The 21,094-nt window shown below is 59.1% G+C and overlaps 1 protein-coding gene across 2 annotated transcripts; it reads right to left on the bottom strand.

Annotated features, from left to right (window-relative positions):
- Positions 1–2,354: 2,354 nt before the first annotated feature.
- On the bottom strand, positions 2,355–20,652 carry MAP2K7 (mitogen-activated protein kinase kinase 7). Of its 2 annotated transcripts, XM_090128965.1 has the most exons (12): positions 20,482–20,652; positions 17,020–17,067; positions 13,944–14,082; positions 12,899–12,965; positions 11,317–11,430; positions 11,088–11,207; positions 9,919–10,026; positions 9,649–9,828; positions 7,709–7,789; positions 4,961–5,103; positions 4,819–4,864; positions 2,355–3,549 (listed from the first exon to the last, which is right to left on the bottom strand). In XM_090128965.1, the coding sequence occupies exons 1-12, from the start codon at positions 20,603–20,605 to the stop codon at positions 3,412–3,414; spliced, it is 1,308 nt and encodes a 435-aa protein (XP_089985091.1). In that variant the 5' UTR covers positions 20,606–20,652; the 3' UTR covers positions 2,355–3,411. The 2 variants fall into 2 exon arrangements, with proteins under 2 accessions (XP_089985091.1, XP_089985090.1); XM_090128964.1 differs by lacking the exon at positions 17,020–17,067 and having other exon boundaries at positions 20,482–20,650.
- Positions 20,653–21,094: the final 442 nt, after the last annotated feature.

Genomic DNA, 21,094 nt, shown 5'->3' with positions numbered 1-21,094 from the left:
AAGTTGCCATGTCCCTCGTGTCCCCAAATCCCCGTGTCTTCCTGCCTCCAGTGTCCCCCATGTCTCCAAATCCCAATGTCCCCAAATGTCCCCACATCCCAATGTCACCCCCATGTCCCCAATGCCCTCTCAGTCCCAATGTCCCCAACACCCATCCCATGTCCCCAGGTCCCACTGTCCCCCATGTCCCCAATGCCCCCCAAGTCCCAATGTCCCCAAGTTGCCATGTCCCTCGTGTCCCCAAATCCCCGTGTCTTCCTGTCTCCAGTGTCCCCCATGTCCCCCAAATCCCAGTGTCCCCAATGTCCCTCAGTGTCCCCAACATCCCAATGTCCCCAAATGTCCCCACATCCCAATGTCACCCCCATGTCCCCAGTGCCCTCCCAGTCCCAATTTCCCATTATGTCTCCAGTGTCCCCAATGTCCCCAACACCCATCCCATGTCCCCAAGTCCTACTGTCCCCCCATGTCCCCAATGCCCCCAAGTTGCCATGTCCCTTGTGTCCCCAAATCCTTGTGTCTTCCTGTCTCCAGTGTCCCCAATGTCCCCAAATCCCAGTGTCCCCAACATCCCAATATCACCCCCATGTCCCCAGTGCCCTTCCAGTCCCAATGTCCCATCGCGTCTCCAGTGTCCCCAATGTCCCCAACACCCATCCCATGTCCCCAAGTCCCACTGTCCCCCCATGTCCCCAATGCCCCCAAGTTGCCATGTCCCTCGTGTCCCCAAATCCTCGTGTCTTCCTGCCTCTAGTGTCCCCAATGTCCCCAAATCCCAGTGTCCCCCCATGTCCTCATTGTCCCCATGGCCACATCCCCCATATCCCCCCCCACCCCCCCACGTCCCTGCTGTCCCCAAGGGATGACACCCACAGCCCCTCAGGTTCCACATGCGCATTTATAATAATAATAATAATAACAATAATAATAATAATAATAATTAATAACAAGGATAACGAGGCGGAGCCGCCGCCCCGCGCCCACAATGCACTAAAACTGCACGTGCTGCGGGGACACGGGGGGGGGGGGTAGGGAAAAGGGGGGGACACGGGACATCGGGGTGAGTGGGGAGGGGACCACAGCCACCACTGATTGTCACCGCGTGGCCCCGGTGTCACCATGTCCCCATCTGTCACCTCTGGGCCACCGTGTCCCTCATTTCATATCCCCAGGCCACCTCTTCATGCTGTGTAAGCAAAGCCACCTCTCCGTGTCACATCCGTGTCCCCAAAAGCCACCTGTGTCACATCCGTGTCCCCAAAGCCACCTCTCCGTGTCACATCCGTGTCCCCAAAGCCACCTCTCCATTTCACATCCGTGTCTCCAAAGCCATCTCTTCACACCATGTCACCAAAGCCACTTCTCTGTGTCACATCCACGTCTCCAAAGCCACCTGTGTCACATCCGTGTCCCCAAAGCCACCTCTCCGTGTCACATCCACGTCCCCGAAGCCACCTCTTCACGCCATGTCCCCAAAGCCACCTCTCCATGTCACATCCATGTCCCTGAAGCCACCTCTCCGTGTCACATCCTCGTGTCACTCTTCAGCACTGTGTCCCCATCCCAGTGCCACCTCTGCGCCGTGTCCCACCCTGGTGCCACGTCCCAGTGCCACCTCTGCGCCGTGTCCCCATGATGTCACATCCCAGTGCCACCTCCGTGCCGTGTCCCCATGATGTCACATGTCCCCATGTCACATCCCAGTGCCATCTTTGTGCCACGTCCCCATGCCATCTCCGTGCCGTGTCCCCACGATGTCACATCCCAGTGCCACCTCCGTGCCACGTCCCCACGATGTCACATCCCAGTGCCTTGTCCCCACGATGTCACATCCCAGTGCCACCTCATCCCCGTCTCACATCCTGGTGCCATCTCAGCGCTGTCACCTCTCCTTGCCGTGTCCCCACGTCTTGGTGTCACCGCCGCCCCTCGGTGTCCCCGTGCCACAGTGCCAATGTCACATCTCCGTGTGTCCCCGTGCCACGTCCCCACGTTGTGTCACATCCCCGTGGCACACAGCTGTGTGCTGGTGTCACATCCTGGCGTGCCACGTCCCCGCAGCTGTGTCCCCTTGTGTCACCTCCATCCCCGTTGTCACATCCCTTTGTCACCTCCATCCCCGTGTCACACTCCATGCCGGTGTCCCCGTGCCACGTCCCGTCCCCATTCTGTCCCCATTTAGGAATGGGGACAGTGGGGAAACTGAGGCACGTGTCACCCTGCTGGGGACGGGGGTGTCCCCTGTCCTGGTGTCACTCAGTGTGGGAGGGGGGAGAGGGCCAGGGGGCAGTAGGACACAGGTACTGGGATATACTGGGACATACTGGGATGGGACGCACACAAGGACATGATGTGCCAGGTGGCATCAAGACATACTGGGACATACTGGGACATACTGGGATGGGATACATGAGGATGTGATGTGCCAGGCTGCATCATGACATACTGGGACATACTGGGACATACTGGGACATACTGGGATGGGATACATGAGGATGTGATGTGCCAGGTGGTATCAAGACATACTGGGACATACTGGGATGGGATGGGACACACTGGGACACATGAAGATGTGATGTGCCAGGCTGCATCAAGACATACTGGGACATACTGGGACATACTGGGATGGGAATACACGAGGATGTGATGTGCCAGGCTGCATCAGGACACACTGGGACAAACTGGGAGGTACTGGAAGGTACTGGGATGGGACACACGAGGACATGATGTACCAGGCTGCATCAAGACATACTGGGACATACTGGGACATACTGGGATGGGATACATGAGGATGTGATGTGCCAGGCTGCATCAAGACATACTGGGACATACTGGGACATACTGGGACATACTGGGATGGGATACATGAGGATGTGATGTGCCAGGTGGCATCAAGACATACTGGGACATACTGGGATAGGATGGGACATACACAAGGACATGATGTGCCAGGCTGCATCAGGACACACTGGGATGTACTGGGACATACTGGGATGGGACACACTGGGACAGAGGAGGATGTGATGTGCCAGGTGGCATCAGGACACACTGGGATGTACTGGGAGGTACTGGGAGGTAGTGGGATGGGACACACTGGGACACAGGAGGATGTGATGTGCCAGGTGGCATCAGGACACACTGGGATGTACTGGGTCATACTGGGACGGGACACACTGGGACACACGAGGACGTGATGTGCCAGGTTGCACTGAGAAACACCAGGACGTACTGGGACATACTGGGATATACTGGGGATGCACCACAACGCTCCAGCCCACACCAGAGGAACTGGGAGCTACTGGGACGTGCTGGGGACACGGCAGGACGTGCCGGGCTGCGCCGTGGCCGTGTGGGGTGACACGGGGCTGCCATCACGGAGGTGGGGGGTGGCACGGGGGGGTGGCACGGGTGCTACCTGGTGAAGAAGGGCAGGTGGTGCTGGCTGAGGCCGCCGGCGCTGCGTGGGGATTCTGTGCGGGCCATGACGTCCTTGAACCACGAGGCCACGTCCACCTCCAGCGTCTCGTAGCGTTTGATGAAGTTGTGCTCCTGTAGGGAGTGAGGGGGTTGGGGGGAAAAGAGGGGGGAATTGAGGGGATGTGGGGATATCGGGGACACGGGGGGAGGTGAGGGGTGGGGGGATGAGGGGCAAGGAGATGTGGGGACAAGGGTGTGGGGGTGGAGAGTTCGGGAGTGAGGGGGTGTGAGGGTGGAGAGGTTGGGGACATGGGGACACGTGGAAATGGATGTGGGGACATGGATACAGGAGCTGTAGGAACACAGGGGCATGGGACACAGGTGGGAGAGTCAGAAGTGTGGGGACATGAGGGTGGAGAGGTTGGGGACATGTGGAAATGGATGTGGGGGCAGGGATAAAGGACTTGTAGGAACACAGGGACATGGGGACACAGAGATGGGGGGAGAGGTTGGGAATTTGGGGACATGGGGACTTGGAAATGGATGTGAGGACATGGACACAGGACTTGTAGGGACACAGGGACCAGAGATGGGGGGAGAGGTCAGGAATGTGGGGACATGGATACAGGAGCTGTAGGAACACAGGGGCATGGGACACAGGTGGGAGAGTCAGAAGTGTGGGGACATGAGGGTGGAGAGGTTGGGGACATGTGGAAATGGATGTGGGGGCAGGGATAAAGGACTTGTAGGAACACAGGGACATGGGGACACAGAGATGGGGGGAGAGGTTGGGAATTTGGGGACATGGGGACTTGGAAATGGATGTGAGGACATGGACACAGAACTTGTAGGGACACAGGGACCAGAGATGGGGGGAGAGGTCAGGAATGTGGGGACATGAGGGTGGAGAGGTTGGGGACATGGGAATATGGGGACATGGAAATGGATTTGGGGACATGGATACAGGACTTGTAGGAACACAGGGACATGGGGACACAGGTGGGAGAGGTCAGAAGCGTGGGGACATGAGGGTGGAGAGGTTGGGGACATGGAAATGGATGTGGGGAGATGGATGCTGGACTTGTAGGAACACAGGGACACAGAACTGGGGGGAGAGGTCAGGAACACGGACACATGAGGATGGAGAGATTGGGGACATAGGGACACAGGACTTGTAGGAACACAGGGACATGGGGACACAGAGATGGAGGAGATGTCAAGAATGTGGGGACTTGAGGACATGAGAGTGGAGAGATCAGGAATGTGGACACACACGAGCACGGGGACAATGGGACACAGGGACACAGACATGGGGACACCCAGAGGGACGTGCAGACAACATCCCCAGGTTCCTGCATGTCCCCCAGCCCCACAGATCCGGGACTCACGTGTGGGACTCACCAGTAACTTGTTGTACTTTGGTCTCTTCCTGTGGTCCTTGGTGAGGCTGTGGGAGAGGGCAGTGTGTCAGCACCTCGGGGACAAGGCTGTGGGGCAAAACATCCCCACTGAGGGGGGGGGAAAGGGGGGGGCTGTCACCCACCAGTCCCTGACGAAGGCCTGGAAGTCCCCAGAGAAGCCCATGGCGGGGGGCAGGAGGGGGGGGTCTTCCTGCAGCACTTTTGTCAGCACCTCGAAGTCCGTCTTGCAGTTCTGGTATGGGAACTGCCCCGTGGCCAACTCCACCTGTGGGGACAGCAGTGTCACCAGTGGGGGGGGACAATTGGGGACACCATGGGGGGACAAAGTAGGGAGGGGGGGAGGGATGTGGAGGGGACACGGTGGCGTCAAGAGAGGGGACAATGGGGGACATTGGGGATGGGGGGGGGACGTGGAGGCACCACTATGAAGGCAGTGGGGGCACAGCAGGGATGTGGTGGTGGCACATATGGGGACCATAGGGACACACCAGGGATGTGGTGGGGGCACATATGGGGACCACAGGGACACGGTGGGGTCACAGCAGGGATGTGGTGGCACATATGGGGACTGCAGGGACACAGCAGGGACATGGTAGCACATATAGAGACTATAGGGATGTGGTGGGGCCACAGCAGGGATGTAGTAGCACATATGGGGACCACAGGGACATGGTGGGGACATGGTGGGGGCACATATGGGGACAGCAGGGACATGGTGGCACATATGGGGACTATAGGGATGTGATGGGGGCACAGCAGGGACGTGGTGGGGGCACATATGGGGACTGCAGGAACACAGCAGGGACGTGGTGGGGGCACATATGGGGACTGCAGGAACACAGTGGGGTCACAGCAGGGATGTGGTGGCACACAGGGGGACCACAGGGACACAGCAGGGACAGGGTGGGGGCACACATGGGGACCACAGGGACACAGCAGGGATGTGGTGGGGGCACATATGGGGACAGCAGGGACGTGGTGGGGGCACATACGGGGACTATGGAACACAGCAGGGACGAGATGGTGGCACATATGGGGACCACAGGGACACATCAAGGACGTGGTGGTGGCACATATGGGGACCATAGGGACACAGCAGGGACGTGGTGGGGGCACATATGGGGATCACAGGGACGTGGTGGGGGCACATACGGGGACTATGGGACACAGCAGGGACGAGATGGTGGCACATATGGGGACCACAGGGACACATCAAGGATGTGGTGGTGGCACATATGGGGACCATAGGGACACAGCAGGGATGTGGTGGGGGCACATATGGGGACAGCAGGGACGTGGTGGGGGCACATACGGGGACTATGGGACACAGCAGGGATGAGATGGTGGCACATATGGGGACCACAGGGACACATCAAGGATGTGGTGGTGGCACATATGGGGACTATAGGGACACAGCAGGGACGAGATGGTGGCACATATGGGGATCATAGAGATACAGCAGGGTCGTGGTGGCACATATAGGGACGACAAGGACACAGCAGGGACAGGGTGGGGGCACATATGGGGACCATAGGGACACAGCAGGGTCGTGGTGGCACATATGGGGACCACAAGGACACAGCAGGGACAGGGTGGGGGCACATATGGGAACTCCAGGGACACAGCAGGGATGTGGTGGCACATATAGGGACCACAGGGACACATCAAGGATGTGGTGGTGGCACATATGGGAACTCTAGGGACACAGCAGGGATGTGGTGGGGGCACATATGGGGACTATAGGGACACAGCAGGGACGAGATGGTGGCACATATGGGGATCATAGAGATACAGCAGGGTCGTGGTGGCACATATAGGGACGACAAGGACACAGCAGGGACAGGGTGGGGGCACATATGGGGACCATAGGGACACAGCAGGGTCGTGGTGGCACATATGGGGACCACAAGGACACAGCAGGGACAGGGTGGGGGCACATATGGGGATCATAGGGATACAGCAGGGTCGTGGTGGCACATATGGGGACCACAAGGACACAGCAGGGACAGGGTGGGGGCACATATGGGGACCATAGGGACACAGCAGGGATGTAGTGTCACATATGGGGACCAGAGGGACACAGCAGGGATGTGGTGGGGGCACATATGGGGACCAGAGGGACACAGCAGGGACGTGGTGGGGGCACATATAGGGACCACAGGGACACAGTGGGGTCAAAGCAGGGACACAGCAGGGACAGGGGGGGGGTACATATGGGGACCATAGGGACACAGCAGGGACATGGTGGCACATATGGGAACAGCAGGGACGTGGTGGGGGCACATACGGGGACTATGGAACACAGCAGGGACGAGATGGTGGCACATATGGGGACCACAGGGACACATCAAGGATGTGGTGGTGGCACATATGGGGACCACAGGGACACCGCAGGGACGTGATGGGGGCACATATGGGGATCATAGGGATACAGCAGGGTCGTGGTGGCACATATGGGGACCACAAGGACACAGCAGGGACAGGGTGGGGGCACATATGGGGACCATAGGGACACAGCAGGGTCGTGGTGGCACATATGGGGACCACAGGGACACAGCAGGGACAGGGTGGGGGCACATATGGGGACCACAGGGACACAGCAGGGATGTAGTGTCACATATAGGGACCACAGGGACACATCAAGGATGTGGTGGTGGCACATATGGGGACTATGGGACACAGCAGGGATGAGATGGTGGCACATATGGGGACTATAGGGACACAGCAGGGTCGTGGTGGCACATATGGGGACCACAAGGACACAGCAGGGACAGGGTGGGGCACATATGGGGACCATAGGGACACAGCAGGGACGTGGTGGCACATATGGGGACAGCAGGGACGTGGTGGGGGCACACATGGGGGCTCACCAGGGAGATGCCGAGGCTCCAGACGTCGGCGCGGATGTCGTAGTCGGGTTTGGTGGGGTCGGGGGGGTCGATGCGCTCCGGCTGTGAGTTGTAGGGTGGAGGGGGGGGGGTCTGTGGGTGCTGAGGGATCCCAGCACCCCAGATGTTCCCCCCCACCACCACTCCCAGGATCCCCAAAGCCCCCCTAGGTCCTCAACTCCTCCAAAAGGGCCCCCAAACCGGTCCCCAAAATGCCTCCAGTGTCCCCAAATCAGCTCCTCCGAAAACACAGCCCCCCCCCAAACAGCTCCCACCCCACAAATAAGAGCCCCCCCAGACCCTAAAGGTCTGCCCAGCTTTCCGTAAGAGCACCGTCAGAAACTCCAACCCCACCCCGCACACTTCAGGACCCCAAAACAGCTCCCATACCCCCATCTAACCACCCCCCCCCCCAACACCCACACCCACAGCAAAGCACCCTCAGAGGAAAACCCCCCCTGCTGACCCCCCCAGCACCCAAACTGCAGCTCCCAAGACTTTGAAGCTCTCCAACCTCTCAGGATGGGTTCATCCCCCTGCCAGCCCCCTTAGGGTGGGCTTATCCCCCTGCCAGCCCCCATAGGGTGGGTTCATCCCCCTTCCAGCCCCCATAGGGTGGGTTCATCCCCCCGCCAGCCCCCATAGGGTGGGTTCATCCCCCCGCCAGCCCCCATAGGGTGGGTTCATCCCCTTGCCAGCCCTCATAGGGTGGGTTTCTCCCATTGCCAGCTCCTATAGGGTGGGCTCATCCCCCTGCCAGCCCCCATAGGGTGGGCTCATCCCCCTGCCAGCCCCCATAGGGTGGGCTCATCCCCCCTGCCTACTCCCATAGGGTGGGCTCATCCCCTTGCCAGCCCTCATAGGGTGGGTTTCTCCCATTGCCAGCTTCTATAGGGTGGGCTCATCCCCCTGCCAGCCCCCATAGGGTGGGCTCATCCCCCTGCCAGCCCCCATAGGGTGGGCTCATCCCCCTGCCAGCCCCCATAGGGTGGGCTCATCCCCCCTGCCTACTCCCATAGGGTGGGCTCATCCCCTTGCCAGCCCTCATAGGGTGGGTTTCTCCCATTGCCAGCTTCTATAGGGTGGGCTCATCCCCCTGCCAGCCCCCATAGGGTGGGCTCATCCCCCTGCCAGCCCCCATAGGGTGGGCTCATCCCCCCTGCCTACTCCCATAGGGTGGGCTCATCCCCTTGCCAGCCCTCATAGGGTGGGTTTCTCCCATTGCCAGCTCCTATAGGGTGGGTTCATCCCCCTTCCAGCCCCCATAGGGTAGGTTCATCCCCCTTCCAGCCCCCATAGGGTGGGTTCATCCCCCCACCAGCCCCCATAGGGTGGTTTTCTCCCCCCTGCCAGCCCCCATAGGGTGGGCGCATCCCCCCTGCCAGCCCCCATAGGCCCCCTGCCAGCCCCCATAGGGTGGGTTCCTCCCCGCCAGCCCCTGTAGGGTGGGCTCATCCCCCTGCCAGCCCCCATAGGGTGGGCTCATCCCCCCACCAGCCCCCATAGGGTGGGCTCATCCCCCCTGCCTACTCCCATAGGGTGGGCTCATCCCCCTGCCATCCCCCATAGGGTGGGCTCCTCCCTCCTGCCAGCCCCCTTAGGATGGGTTCATCCCCCTGCCAACTCCCATAGGGTGGGCTTCTCCCCCCTGCCTACTCCCATAGGGTGGGCTTCTCCCCCCTGCCAGCCCCCATAGGGTGGGCTCATCCCCCTGCCAGCCCCCATAGGGTGGGCTCATCCCCCTGCCAGCCCCCATAGGGTGGGCTCATCCCCCTGCCAGCCCCCATAGGGTGGGCTCATCCCCCTGCCAGCCCCCATAGGGTGGGCTCATCCCCCTGCCAGCCCCCATAGGGTGGGCTCATCCCCCTGCCAGCCCCCATAGGGTGGGTTTCTCCCCCTGCCAACCCCCCCCTGTTGCTTACAGCCATGTAGGCAGCACAGCCAGCACTGCGGGTCTTGGCTTTGGAGTCGACGAGGCGCCCGCTGATGCCGAAATCGCAGAGCTTCACCTGGCCCCGCTCGTCCAGCAGGATGTTGGAGGGTTTGACGTCGCGGTGGATCACCCCGTGCTTCTCCTTCAGGTAGAACAGGGCCTTCACAATCTGCGTGAAGGGGAGATGTGTCACTTTGCTGGTCCCTCGTGGTGCCCTCCCCCTTTCTTATGTTCTCCCCCCTCCCCGTTCCCTGCTCACCGCCACCGTCATCTTGCCCAGGATGCGCTCAGGGATGGGGCCCTGGATGCGTTTCTTGAGCTTCTCAGCACAGGTGCCCATCAGCTCCATGGCGATGAAAACGTCGGTCTGTGGGGTGGGGGGGCAGTCAGTAGAGCCAGGGGGGTCGTGGGGATGGGGATAGGGACAGTTGGGGGCAAGGGGGATGGAGGAAAGGGGGATTTTGGGGGACAGGGATGGGTCCTGGTACTGCTGGGGGTGGAAGCTGGAGGTGCTGGGGACCCCTCTTGGGGTCACCATGGGGATGGGGACCCCCCCCTTGGGGCTGTGATGTGGATGGGGACCTCTCTTGGGGCCACCAGATGGATGGGGGGGCCACTAGATGGATGGGAACCCCTCTTGGGGCCACCACAGGAATGGAGACCCCCCTTGGGGCCACCACGGGGATGGGGACCCCTCCTGGGGCTATGATGTGGATGGGGGGGCAAACAGATGGATGGGGACCCCTCTTAGGGCTATGATGTGGATGGAGACCCCCCTTGGGGCCACCATGGAGATGGAGACCCCCTTGGGACTATGATGTGGATGGAGGGGGATCACCACATGGATGGGGACCTCTCTTGGGGTCACCGTGAACCTCTCTTGGGGCTATGACATGGATGGGGGGGGCCACCAGATGGATGAGGACCCCTCTTGGGACCAACACAGGGATCGAGACCCCTCTTGGGGCTACTACATGGATGGGGAGGGCCACCAGATGGATGGCAACCCCTCTTGGAGCTACTACATGGATGGGGGGGCCACCAGATGGATGGGGACCCCCCTTGGGGCCACCACAGGGACAGGGACCCCTCTTGGGGCTATGATGTGGATGGGGGGGGCCACCACATGGATGGGGATCCCTCTTGGGGCCACCATGGGGATGGAGACCCCTCTTGGGGTCACCACATGGATGGGGGGGGCCACCAGATGGATGGGAACCAATCTTGGGACCAAGACAGGGATCGGGACCCTCTTGGGGTTACGACGTGGATGGGGGCGCCACCACATGGATGGGGACCCCTCTTGGGGCTATGATGTGGATGGGGGGGGTCACCAGATGGATGGAGGAGCCAAAGTGGGAACAAAGCCCAAACCCAGCACCCAGGGAGGGGGGAAGGGAAGGTGACCCCCCCCCCCCTCCAGCTCACATTGGTGATGAAGGTCCCGAAGCACTGCACGATGTAGGGGCAGTCGTGGCTCTTGAGCACCACATCCAGATCCATCAGGATGCGTTTGTTCTCCTCCCGGTTCCCGGAGCGCCTCATTTGCTGGAGACAAATTGAGGGGGGGGGGGAAGGGGGAGAAATAAAGCGTGGGGAGGGGTCAGGACCCCACCTGTCCCCCCCCCCCCAATAGGGTGGGTATAGGAATACACACCTTGACTGCGATGACGTGCCCTGTCTTACGGAAGCGCATCTTCCAAACCTGCCCGCAGGTGCCGCTGCCGATCTCACCCAGGTTCTCCAGGTCGTTGATTTCAGCCTGGTAACGCTGGGGGAGGAAAGGGGGGGGGGGTAAAAGTTGTGGGGAGGGGCAGGGTTAGAACCCCCCCCCCCAAAGAATCCCCTCTCCCCTCATCCTCCCCCTCATCCCTCCCTCCCAGGTGTGTTATTTCATGGAGTCCTAAAGGTTAGAAGTGATGGCCAAGGCCGCCCAGCTTAACCAGGGTTGATTTTGGAGGATCTGAAAGTGCCCCAAATCGACTCAAATTGCCCCAAAAATGCACCCCCCCACCCCCCCAGGTGTGTTATTTCATGGAGTCCTAAAGGTTAGAAATGATGGCCAAGGCCGCCCAGCTTAACCAGGGTTGATTTTGGGGGATCTGAAAGTGCCCCAAATCGACTCAAATTGCCCCAAAAATGCATCCCCCCCCCCCAGGTGTGTTATTTTATGGAGCCCTAAAGGTTAGAAATGATGGCCAAGGCCGCCCAGCTTAACCAAGGTTGATTTTGGAGGATCTGAAAGTGCCCCAAATCGACTCAAATTGCCCCAAAAATGCACCCCCCCCCCTCCAGGTGTGTTACTTCATGGAGTCCTAAAGGTTAGAAGTGATGGCCAAGGCCGCCCAGCTTAACCAGGGTTGATTTTGGAGGATCTGAAAGTGCCCCAAATCGACTCAAATTGCCCCAAAAATGCACCCCCCCACCCCCCCAGGTGTGTTATTTCATGGAGTCCTAAAGGTTAGAAATGATGGCCAAGGCCGCCCAGCTTAACCAGGGTTGATTTTGGGGGATCTGAAAGTGCCCCAAATCGACTCAAATTGCCCCAAAAATGCATTCCCCCCCCCGGGTGTGTTATCTCCTAAAGGTTAGAAGTGATGGCCAAGGCCGCCCAGCTTAACCAGGGTTGATTTTTGGGGATCTGAAAATGCCCCAAATTGACTCAAATTGCCCCAAAAATGCATCCCCCCCCCCAGGTGTGTTATTTCATGGAGTCCTAAAGGTTAGAAATGATGGCCAAGGCCGCCCAGCTTAACCAGGGTTGATTTTTGGGGATCTGAAAGTGCCGAAATCGACTCAAATTGCCCCAAAAATGCATTCCCCCCCCCCGGGTGTGTTATCTCCTAAAGGTTAGAAGTGATGGCCAAGGCCGCCCAGCTTAACCAGGGTTGATTTTTGGGGATCTGAAAATGCCCCAAATTGACTCAAATTGCCCCCCAAATGCATCCCCCCCCCAGGTGTGTTATTTCATGGAGTCCTAAAGCTTAGAAATGATGGCCAAGGCTGCTCAGCTTAACCAGGGTTGATTTTGGGGATCTGAAAGTGCCCCAAATTGACTCAAATTGCCCCAAAAATGCATCCCCCCCCCCAGGTGTGTTACTTCATGGAGTCCTAAAGGTTAGAAATGATGGCCAAGGCTGCCCAGCTTAACCAAGGTTGATTTTGGGGGATCTGAAAGTGCCCCAAATCGACTCAAATTGCCCCAAAAATGCACCCTCCCCCCCTCCCCTCCTGCTCACCTGCCCCCCCACGGTGAGGTAGCCGGTCTGCTTCATGATCTCCTGCAGCTTCTGGTCGATCTCAATGCTGGGGAAGAGAGAAGACGGCTGGCCAATCAGAGAGCGGGAAAGGAGTGGCTTGGCCAATCAGTAGGAGGTGGGGATCAACGCTCAGCCAATAGGAACACGAGGATCTCCCAGCCAATCGGTGGCACAGGGTGTGTCTGCCCATCCAATCAGCTCAGGAGAAGAGTTGGCCAATGCCGATCGTAGTGGATCTCTGGCCAATCAGCATGCATCACACTTGGGATACTCAGCCAATCAGGGCACAGAAATCTGGTACTGTTGGCCAATCAGCGCATGGGAAAACGGCACTCCTGGCCAATCAGTGCACAAGAATCCACATCTATCAGCCAATCAGCACATGGAAATCTGCTTCCCCCAGCCAATTGGTGCACTGAAATCTGGTACCGCTGGCCAATCAGTGCACAGGAATCCACACCCCCAGCCAATCAGCACACGAGAATCCTCTCCCCCCAGCCAATTGGCACTCAGAAATCTAGTACCACTGGCCAATCAGTGCACAGGAATCCACAACCCCCAGCCAATCAGCACACAGAAATCCGCTTCCCCCAGCCAATTGGTGCACGGAAATCTGGTACCATTGGCCAATCAGTGCACAGGATTCCACATCCCCCCAGCCAATCAGCACATGGGAATCCTCTCTCCCCCTCCCTCCCCCCCCAGCCAATTGGTGCACGGAAATCTGGTACCGCTGGCCAACCACCACACTGGAATCTGGTGCTCCTGGCCAATCAGCACGCAGGAATCCCGTACCCTCAGCCAATCAGCAGACAGGAATCTGGTACCCTCAGCAAATCAACGCAAAGGAATCTGCTCCCCCCAGCCAACAGGTGCATGGAAATCTGGCACCACCAGCCAATCACCGCATGGGAATCTGGTACCCCCGGCCAATCAGCGTTCAGAGACCTCCCGCCCAGGCAGCCAATGGGCTGCTGAGGGACCTGTAGAAGGGGCCAATGGGATCCAGGGGGCGGGACCTCACCTCTCGACGCTGCGGGGCACCAGGAAGGGCGGCTGGGGCAGCCCCAGCATGTGGCGGGGCCGGGCGGGGGGTGCGTGCTGGGGGCCATCGGGGGCTGCGGCCCGACCCCCCCCATCGCTCACCAGGGGCAGCTGCAGAGCTGGGGGGACACAGAGAAGGTCAGAGAGCACAAACCGACCCCAAATACCCCAAAACCTGCCCCACGTGCCACCCCAAAACAACCCCAATCCAGCCCAAAGTCAGCCCCAAAACAGCCCCAAGAGCTGCCCCCCCCTCCCCAAAGCAAACCCCAAACCATGGCAACACCGAGCCCAAAAGCAAGGTCACAGCCAGCTAGCCCCAAAGCAGCCCCAAACAGCCCAAAAATCGAGGCCAAAATGGCCACAAATCACCCCAAAAAGCGAGGTCACAGCCAGCCCCAAAAGAGCCCCAAATCACCCCAAAAAGCAAGGACAAAACAGCCCCAAATCTGCCCCAAAACACCCCAAAAAGCAAGGCCAATACTGCCCCCAAGCAGCTCCAAATCACCCCAAATCCAAAGCCAAAATGGCCCCAAATCACCCCAAAAAGCAAGCTCACAGCCAGCTGCAAATCTGCCCCAAAGCACCCCAAAAATCAAAGCCAAAACAGCCCCAAATCCGCCCCCAAACACTCCAAATACCAAGGCCAAAATCTGCCCCAAATCACCCCAAAAAGCAAGGTCACAGCCAATCCCAAAACACCCCAAAAAGCAAGGCCAAAACAGCCCCAAATCACTCCCCCAAAAAAGCCCCAAATCTGCCCCAAATCACCCCCCAAAAAAGCCCCAAATCTGCCCCAAATCACCCCAAAAAGCAAGGCCAAAACAGCCCCAAATCACCCCAAATAAATACCCCCAGAGCAAACCCAAAGCAAACCCCAAACAACGCCAAACCCAAACCCCAAAGCGAGCTACAAAACACCCCAAATACACCCCAAAACCACAGGCCAAACCAAGCCCCCCCAAGAAACCCAAAACAGCCCCAAATAAGCAAAAATAAAAGGAACCCCAAAAGCCCACCCCATGCTGTCAGCCCTTTGGGACCATTCCTGCCCCTCCTGGCCCCATTTGGGCTCTTCCCAAACTTGCTTGGGTCGGTCCCATTTCCACCCTATTTCATCTCACCACCCTTTTTGTTTTTTTGCAGATCCTGTCCCATTTTGCTCCTTTTCACCCCATTTTATTTCAGCCCCCCCCTTTCCCCATTCCTTTTTGTATTTTGCTTCTTTTCCATCCCATTTCAGTTCAGACCCATTAAGGCCATTCCTGACCCCATTATGGCCATTCGGGGCCCCATTATGGCCATTCCTGACCCCATTATGGCCATTCCTGACCCCATTATGGCCATTTCCCACTGAATTTTGATCATTTCTGACCCTGTTTTGATCAGTCCTCACCCAATTCTGACCAATTTTGACCCCATTTTGGCCACTCTCGACCCCATTTTGGCCATTCCCATATTTGGACCATTTCTGACCCCACTGCAGCCATTCCATCTCCATTCTGACCACTCCTATCCCGATTATCACCAATTTTGACCACATTTTGGCCATTCCAGACCCCATTTTGGCCATTTCCCACTGAAGTTTGATGACTTCTGACCCTCTTTTGATCAGTTCTCACTCAATTCTGACCAATTTTGCCCCCATTTTGGCCATTCCCATATTTGAACTATTTCTGACCCTACTGCAGCCATTCCATCTTCATTCTGACCACTTCTATCCCGATTATCACCAATTTTGACCACATTTTGGCCATTCCAGACCCCATTTTGGCCATTTCCCACTGAATTCTGATCATTTCTGACCCTGTTTTGATCAGTCCTCGCCCAATTGTGACCAATTTTGACCCCATTTTGGCCATTCTCATATTTGAACTATTTCTGACCCCACTGCAGCCATTCCATCTCCATTCTGACCACTCCTATCCCGATTATCACCAATTTTGACCCCATTTTGGCCATTTCCCACTGAATTTTGATAATTTCTGACCCTATTTTGATCAGTCCTCACCCAATTCTGACCAATTTTGACCCCATTTTGGCCATTTCCGACCCCATTTTGGCCATTCCCAAATTTGGACCATTTCTGACCCCACTGCAGCCATTCCATCTCCATTCTGACCACTCCTGACCCGATTATCACCAATTTTGACCCCATTTTGGCCACCTGGACCGTGCTGCAGACATTCTCTACCCCAATTTTGGCCATTTCCCACTGAATTTTGATTCTTTCTGACCCCATTTTGACCTTTCCTTACCCCCCCATTTTGGCCATTCTCATTTTTGGTCCATTTCTGACCCCACTTTGGCCACTCCTGACCCCAAACGTGGCCATTCCCACTCCACCTGAACCATCCTCGATCCCATTGGGGTGACACCCACTTACCCCACAATGACAACTGCTCATTTTCTGCCACCCTCACCCCATTTTAACCACTTCTGATCCCACTGTGGCCACTCCTGACCCCAAAACTGACCATTCCCCCTCCACTCGCAGCCACCATTGCCATCCCCAAAACCCCAAACCACCCCCGACCCCATAGCGATGATACCCACTCCCCCCATTTTGCCAATTTCCCCATTTTTTTTTTGCCCATTCTCACCCCCCCCCCGCCCCATTTCGACCACTCCCCCCCCCCCATTTTAGCCCCCCATCATCTCATGCCATGCTGCGACCGCATGCGCCGCGGGGGCCGGGCCCACACTCCATGCGACAGGTAGGGCAGCCAGGCGGGGACAATTTGGGGACATTCAGGGGTAAAGATAGCAGAATTAGGGCTGAGGGGGGGGGGGGAATGACACATTCAAGGATGGGTGATTGGGTTGAAGCCATGGGGGGAAAGCTGTTGGGTCGCAAGGGGGGGGGGGGAAACTGAGGCACGGAAGCGCCGGAGCGGGCGCTGAAAAGGTGGGAATAGGGGGAATGGGGGGGGGACAGGGTTGTCCCCAAGCAAGGGGGGGGGGGTTTGGGGGTGTCAGTGGGTGGCATTGGGGGGGGGTGTTAGAGGAGGGGGGGATGCAGGGGGGGGGACCCAAGCAGTGTTGAGATGTGGTACCTGCTCGCTGGGACGGAGCGGGAGCGGGGCTTAGGGTGATGACGATAACTGGATAAGGGGGAAGAAGGGGTTGGAGGGGGGGTGGAGGGGATGAAGGGGGGGGTGAGGGGGGGAGGAAAGGGGTTGGGAAATGTGAAAATCAAATGGAAAGAAAAAAAAAAAGAAAGAAAAACATGATAAATCACAATCACCCGTTTTCTGGGAAGGGGTGGTTTAAAAAGAATCAAAATGAACTCAAATCATGGGTGGGAAATGAAATGGGGGGAGGGGGGAAGGGGGGGGGGCGAGGTGTTGGGGGGGGGGGAAGAGGGGCTTGGGGGGGGGGGGGGGGCTGCTCGGTGCTTCTGGACACCCCCAGTATGAAAAATCCCCTTTTTATTTTGTATTTTATCTGTGTGTGGGGGGGGAATGCTGGAAAGGCTTCAGCTGTTGGCTGTGCTGTGCCGTGGGGGGGGGGGGGGTGTATCGCCTTCCCCCCCCCCCCTTCAACACCCCACATTCCCCTATAAAGTCTTAATTTACCCCTATCCCCAAAAAAAGTCCTAAATACCCCCCCCCCAAAATCTCAAGTGCCCCCTAAAGGACACAAAATTTGCTCACTTATTAAAATTGCCTCAAATCCCCCCGTTTCTGACCCCCCCCCACCCCCCCCAATAGGGCTTAAAATGCACGAATTTTCCCCAAATATGACCAAAGTCGTCCCCACCCCCTCCATAAAACCCCAAACACCCCACTAACCCCCATTCACACCTCAGATCCCCCCCCCCCCAAAACGGGCCTGAATTCCCCCCAAATTATGACTAAAATCAACTCACCCCCCCTCCTTTCCCCCCCCCCCATTTTCCCCCTGTAATGTCCCAAATATCCCCAATAACACCTCAGCTCCCTGCCAAACACCCCCAAAAAACCCTAAATTTCCCCCAAATATGACTTTAGTTACCCACCCCCCCCCTTTTTCCCCTATAAAACCCCCACTCACACCTCAGTTACCCCCCCCCCCCAAAAGCCTAAATTTGCCCCAATATGACTGAACTCACCCCATTCCCCCCCCCCACACACATTTTCCCCTATAAAACCCCAAACACCCCCAAATAACACCCTGGGTCCCCCCCAACCACCCCCCCAAACCCACCCCCCAGAAGGCCCTAAATTTCCCCAAATTAGAACTAAAATCATCCTGACCCCCCTATTTTTTTTGAGTATGAAGCCCTAATGACCCCCCATTCACACCTCATGTCGTCGTCCCCCCCGAACCTCCACCACACAACCAAAACCCCCACAAATCCCCCCCCCCCCCCCCCCATAGACCCCTACAAACCCCTTTCAGGCCCTGAGGTGCCCCCATGTGACCCCAAACCCCCCCTCCCCCCACCCCAATCCCCCAAACCCCCCAGTCCTCTCCCAACCCCCCCCCCCCCCCTCAGCCTACCCCAATCCCCCCTCCTCAGACCAACTTCAAGTCCCCTGCCCCCCCCCCCTAAAATCTAATCCAACCCCCCCCCTCCTCCAGGCCCACTTCAAACCCCCCCTCCCTCCTACCCCAACCCCCCCCCCAACTGACCCCAACCCCCTCAGATCTACCCCAAACCCCCCCACCTCCCAGTCCTACCCCAAAGCCCACCCTCCCTCAAACCTACCCCAACCCACCCCCCCCCCCCAACCCCTCTTCCCCCTCAGGCCTACCCCAACCCCCCCCCCCCACCTGAAGCCTACCCCAAACCCCTCACTCCCACCCCAGCTCCCATCCCCATCAGTCCTACCCCTACTCCCCCCCCCAACCCCCCAGGGCCTACTCCAACCCCCCCCCTTTCTCAAGCCTACACCCCCCAATCCTACCCCAACCCCCCCCCCCACCTGAAACCTACCCCAAACCCCTCACTCCTACCCCAACCTCCCCTCCCCCCCCGCCAACCCTCTCCCCCCAACCTGAGGCCTACCCCAAACCCCCCACCTGAGACCTAACTCACCCAACTCCCACCCCCCAACCCCCCCTTCTCAGGCCTACCCCCCCCCCCCAAAGCCTACTCCAATGCCCCCCCCCACCCCACCAAGGCCTACCCCAAATCCAACCCCTCTCAAACCAACTCCCCCCCCCCCACCCCCCAACTCCTACCCCAACCCTCTCCCCCACCCCCCCCCCTTCTCAGGCCTACCCCAACCCTCCCCCCCCAAAGCCTACCCCAACCCCTTCACTCCTACCCCAAACCCCCCCCAACCTGAGGCCTACCCCAACCTCTCCCCCCCCCACCAGACCTACCCCAACGCTCCCCCAATTCTCAGGCCTACCCCAACTCTCCCCCCTCCCAACCTGAGGCCTATCCCAACCCTCCCCCCCAGACCCCCAATTCTCAGGCCTACCCCAACCCCCCCCCCCGACCAACCCCAACCCTCCCCATCCCACCTGAGGCCTACCCCCACTCCCCCCCCCTTTTCAGGCCTATCCCAACTCTCACCCCCAAATCTGAGGCCTACCCCCACCCCCCCCCACCTAAGGCCTACCCCAACCTCTCTCCCCCCCCCCCCAGACCCACCCCAACTCTCCCCCATTTCTCAGGCCTAACCCAACCCCCCCCTAATCTGAGGCCTACCCCCCCCACCCCCCCCCACCAATTCTCAGACCTATCCCAACCCTCCCCCCCCCACCTAAGGCCTACCCCAACATCCCCCCCCCCCCCAGACCCACCACAACCCTCCCCATCCCACCTGAGGCCTACACCAACACCCCCCCTCCCCCCAGACCCACCCCAACCCCCCCCATCCCACCTGAGATCTACCCCTACCCCCAGCCCCCCCCCAAACTGAGGCCTACCCCAACCTCTCCCTCCCCCCCAGACCCACCCCAACTCTCCCCCAATTCTCAGGCCTAACCCAACCCCCCCCTAATCTGAGGCCTACCCCCCCCACCCCCCCCCACCAATTCTCAGACCTATCCCAACCCTCCCCCCCCCACCTAAGGCCTACCCCAACATCCCCCCCCCCCCCCAGACCCACCACAACCCTCCCCCAATTCTCAGACCTACCCCAAAACCCCCCCAATCTGAGGCCTACCCCAACCCCCCCCCCAAACTGAGGCCTACCCCAAACCCCCCCTTCCCCTCAGACCCACCCCAACCCTTCCTATCCCACCTGAGGCCTACCCCCACCCCCCCCTTCTCAGGCCTACCCAACCCCCCCCCACCAGACTCACCCCAACTCTCCCCCAATTCTCAGGCCTAACCCAACACCCCCTAATCTGAGGCCTACCCCCTCACCGCCCCCCCAACTCTCAGGCCTACCCCAATCCCCCCCCAACCTGAGGCCTACCCCCCCCAGACCCACAACAAGCCTCCCCATCCCACCTGAGGCCTACCCCCCCCTCCTCCTTCTCAGGCCTACCCCAAGCCCCCCCCCCAACTTGAGGCCTACCCCAAACCCCCCCCCCGCAGGCCCACCTCTCCCCCCTCCCCTCCCGCTTTCTCTTACTGGGCCGAGCCCGGGCGGGGCTGATATCGAGGTTAAGATCGATCCTTCGGCGGGCTTCTCGATTCTCCTGTTTCAGTTTGGCCTCCAGGCGGGAGAGCTTCTGCTCCAGCGAGGACGCCGCCATCTTCCCCCCCCTCAGCCGCCGCCGCGCAGCCAGAATGCACAAACAGCGATCTGCGCATGCGCCGCCTCCCGCGGAAGGCGGAATGGGAGAAGGGGAGGGGGTGGAGACGGAGCTTTTGAGGCCCCTCTCGGCCGCCGTAGCGCTTTGCGCTGCGTGCGTCGAGCGCCCCCTGGTGGACAGGAGGGGGAATTGCAGAGTGGCGCATGCGCGCTGAGCTCTCACAATTTCTTCCCCCCCCCCCCGCCCCCCCCCGAAACAAAATTGAGCCCCCCCCCCAGCAGCCACATCCCCCCTCCCAGATTGATTCCCCCGCCTAATAACCCTTCCCCCCCCACCCCCCCTCCCAACAATAAGGACCCCCACCACCAGAAATCCTCCAGTGATAAGGACACCCCCCCCCCCCCAAAAAATCCTGTCCCCAAGACACCCCCCCCAAACCCCATCCCAAATCCCACCCCCAAAAGACCCCCCCCCAAGACCCCTCCCCAA

This window comes from Phasianus colchicus, chromosome 34 (genome assembly GCF_987193195.1).
Source record: "Phasianus colchicus chromosome 34, bPhaCol1.hap1.1, whole genome shotgun sequence".
Taxonomy (NCBI): Eukaryota; Metazoa; Chordata; class Aves; order Galliformes; family Phasianidae; genus Phasianus; species Phasianus colchicus.
This window is presented reverse-complemented; position numbering and strand designations above follow the sequence as displayed.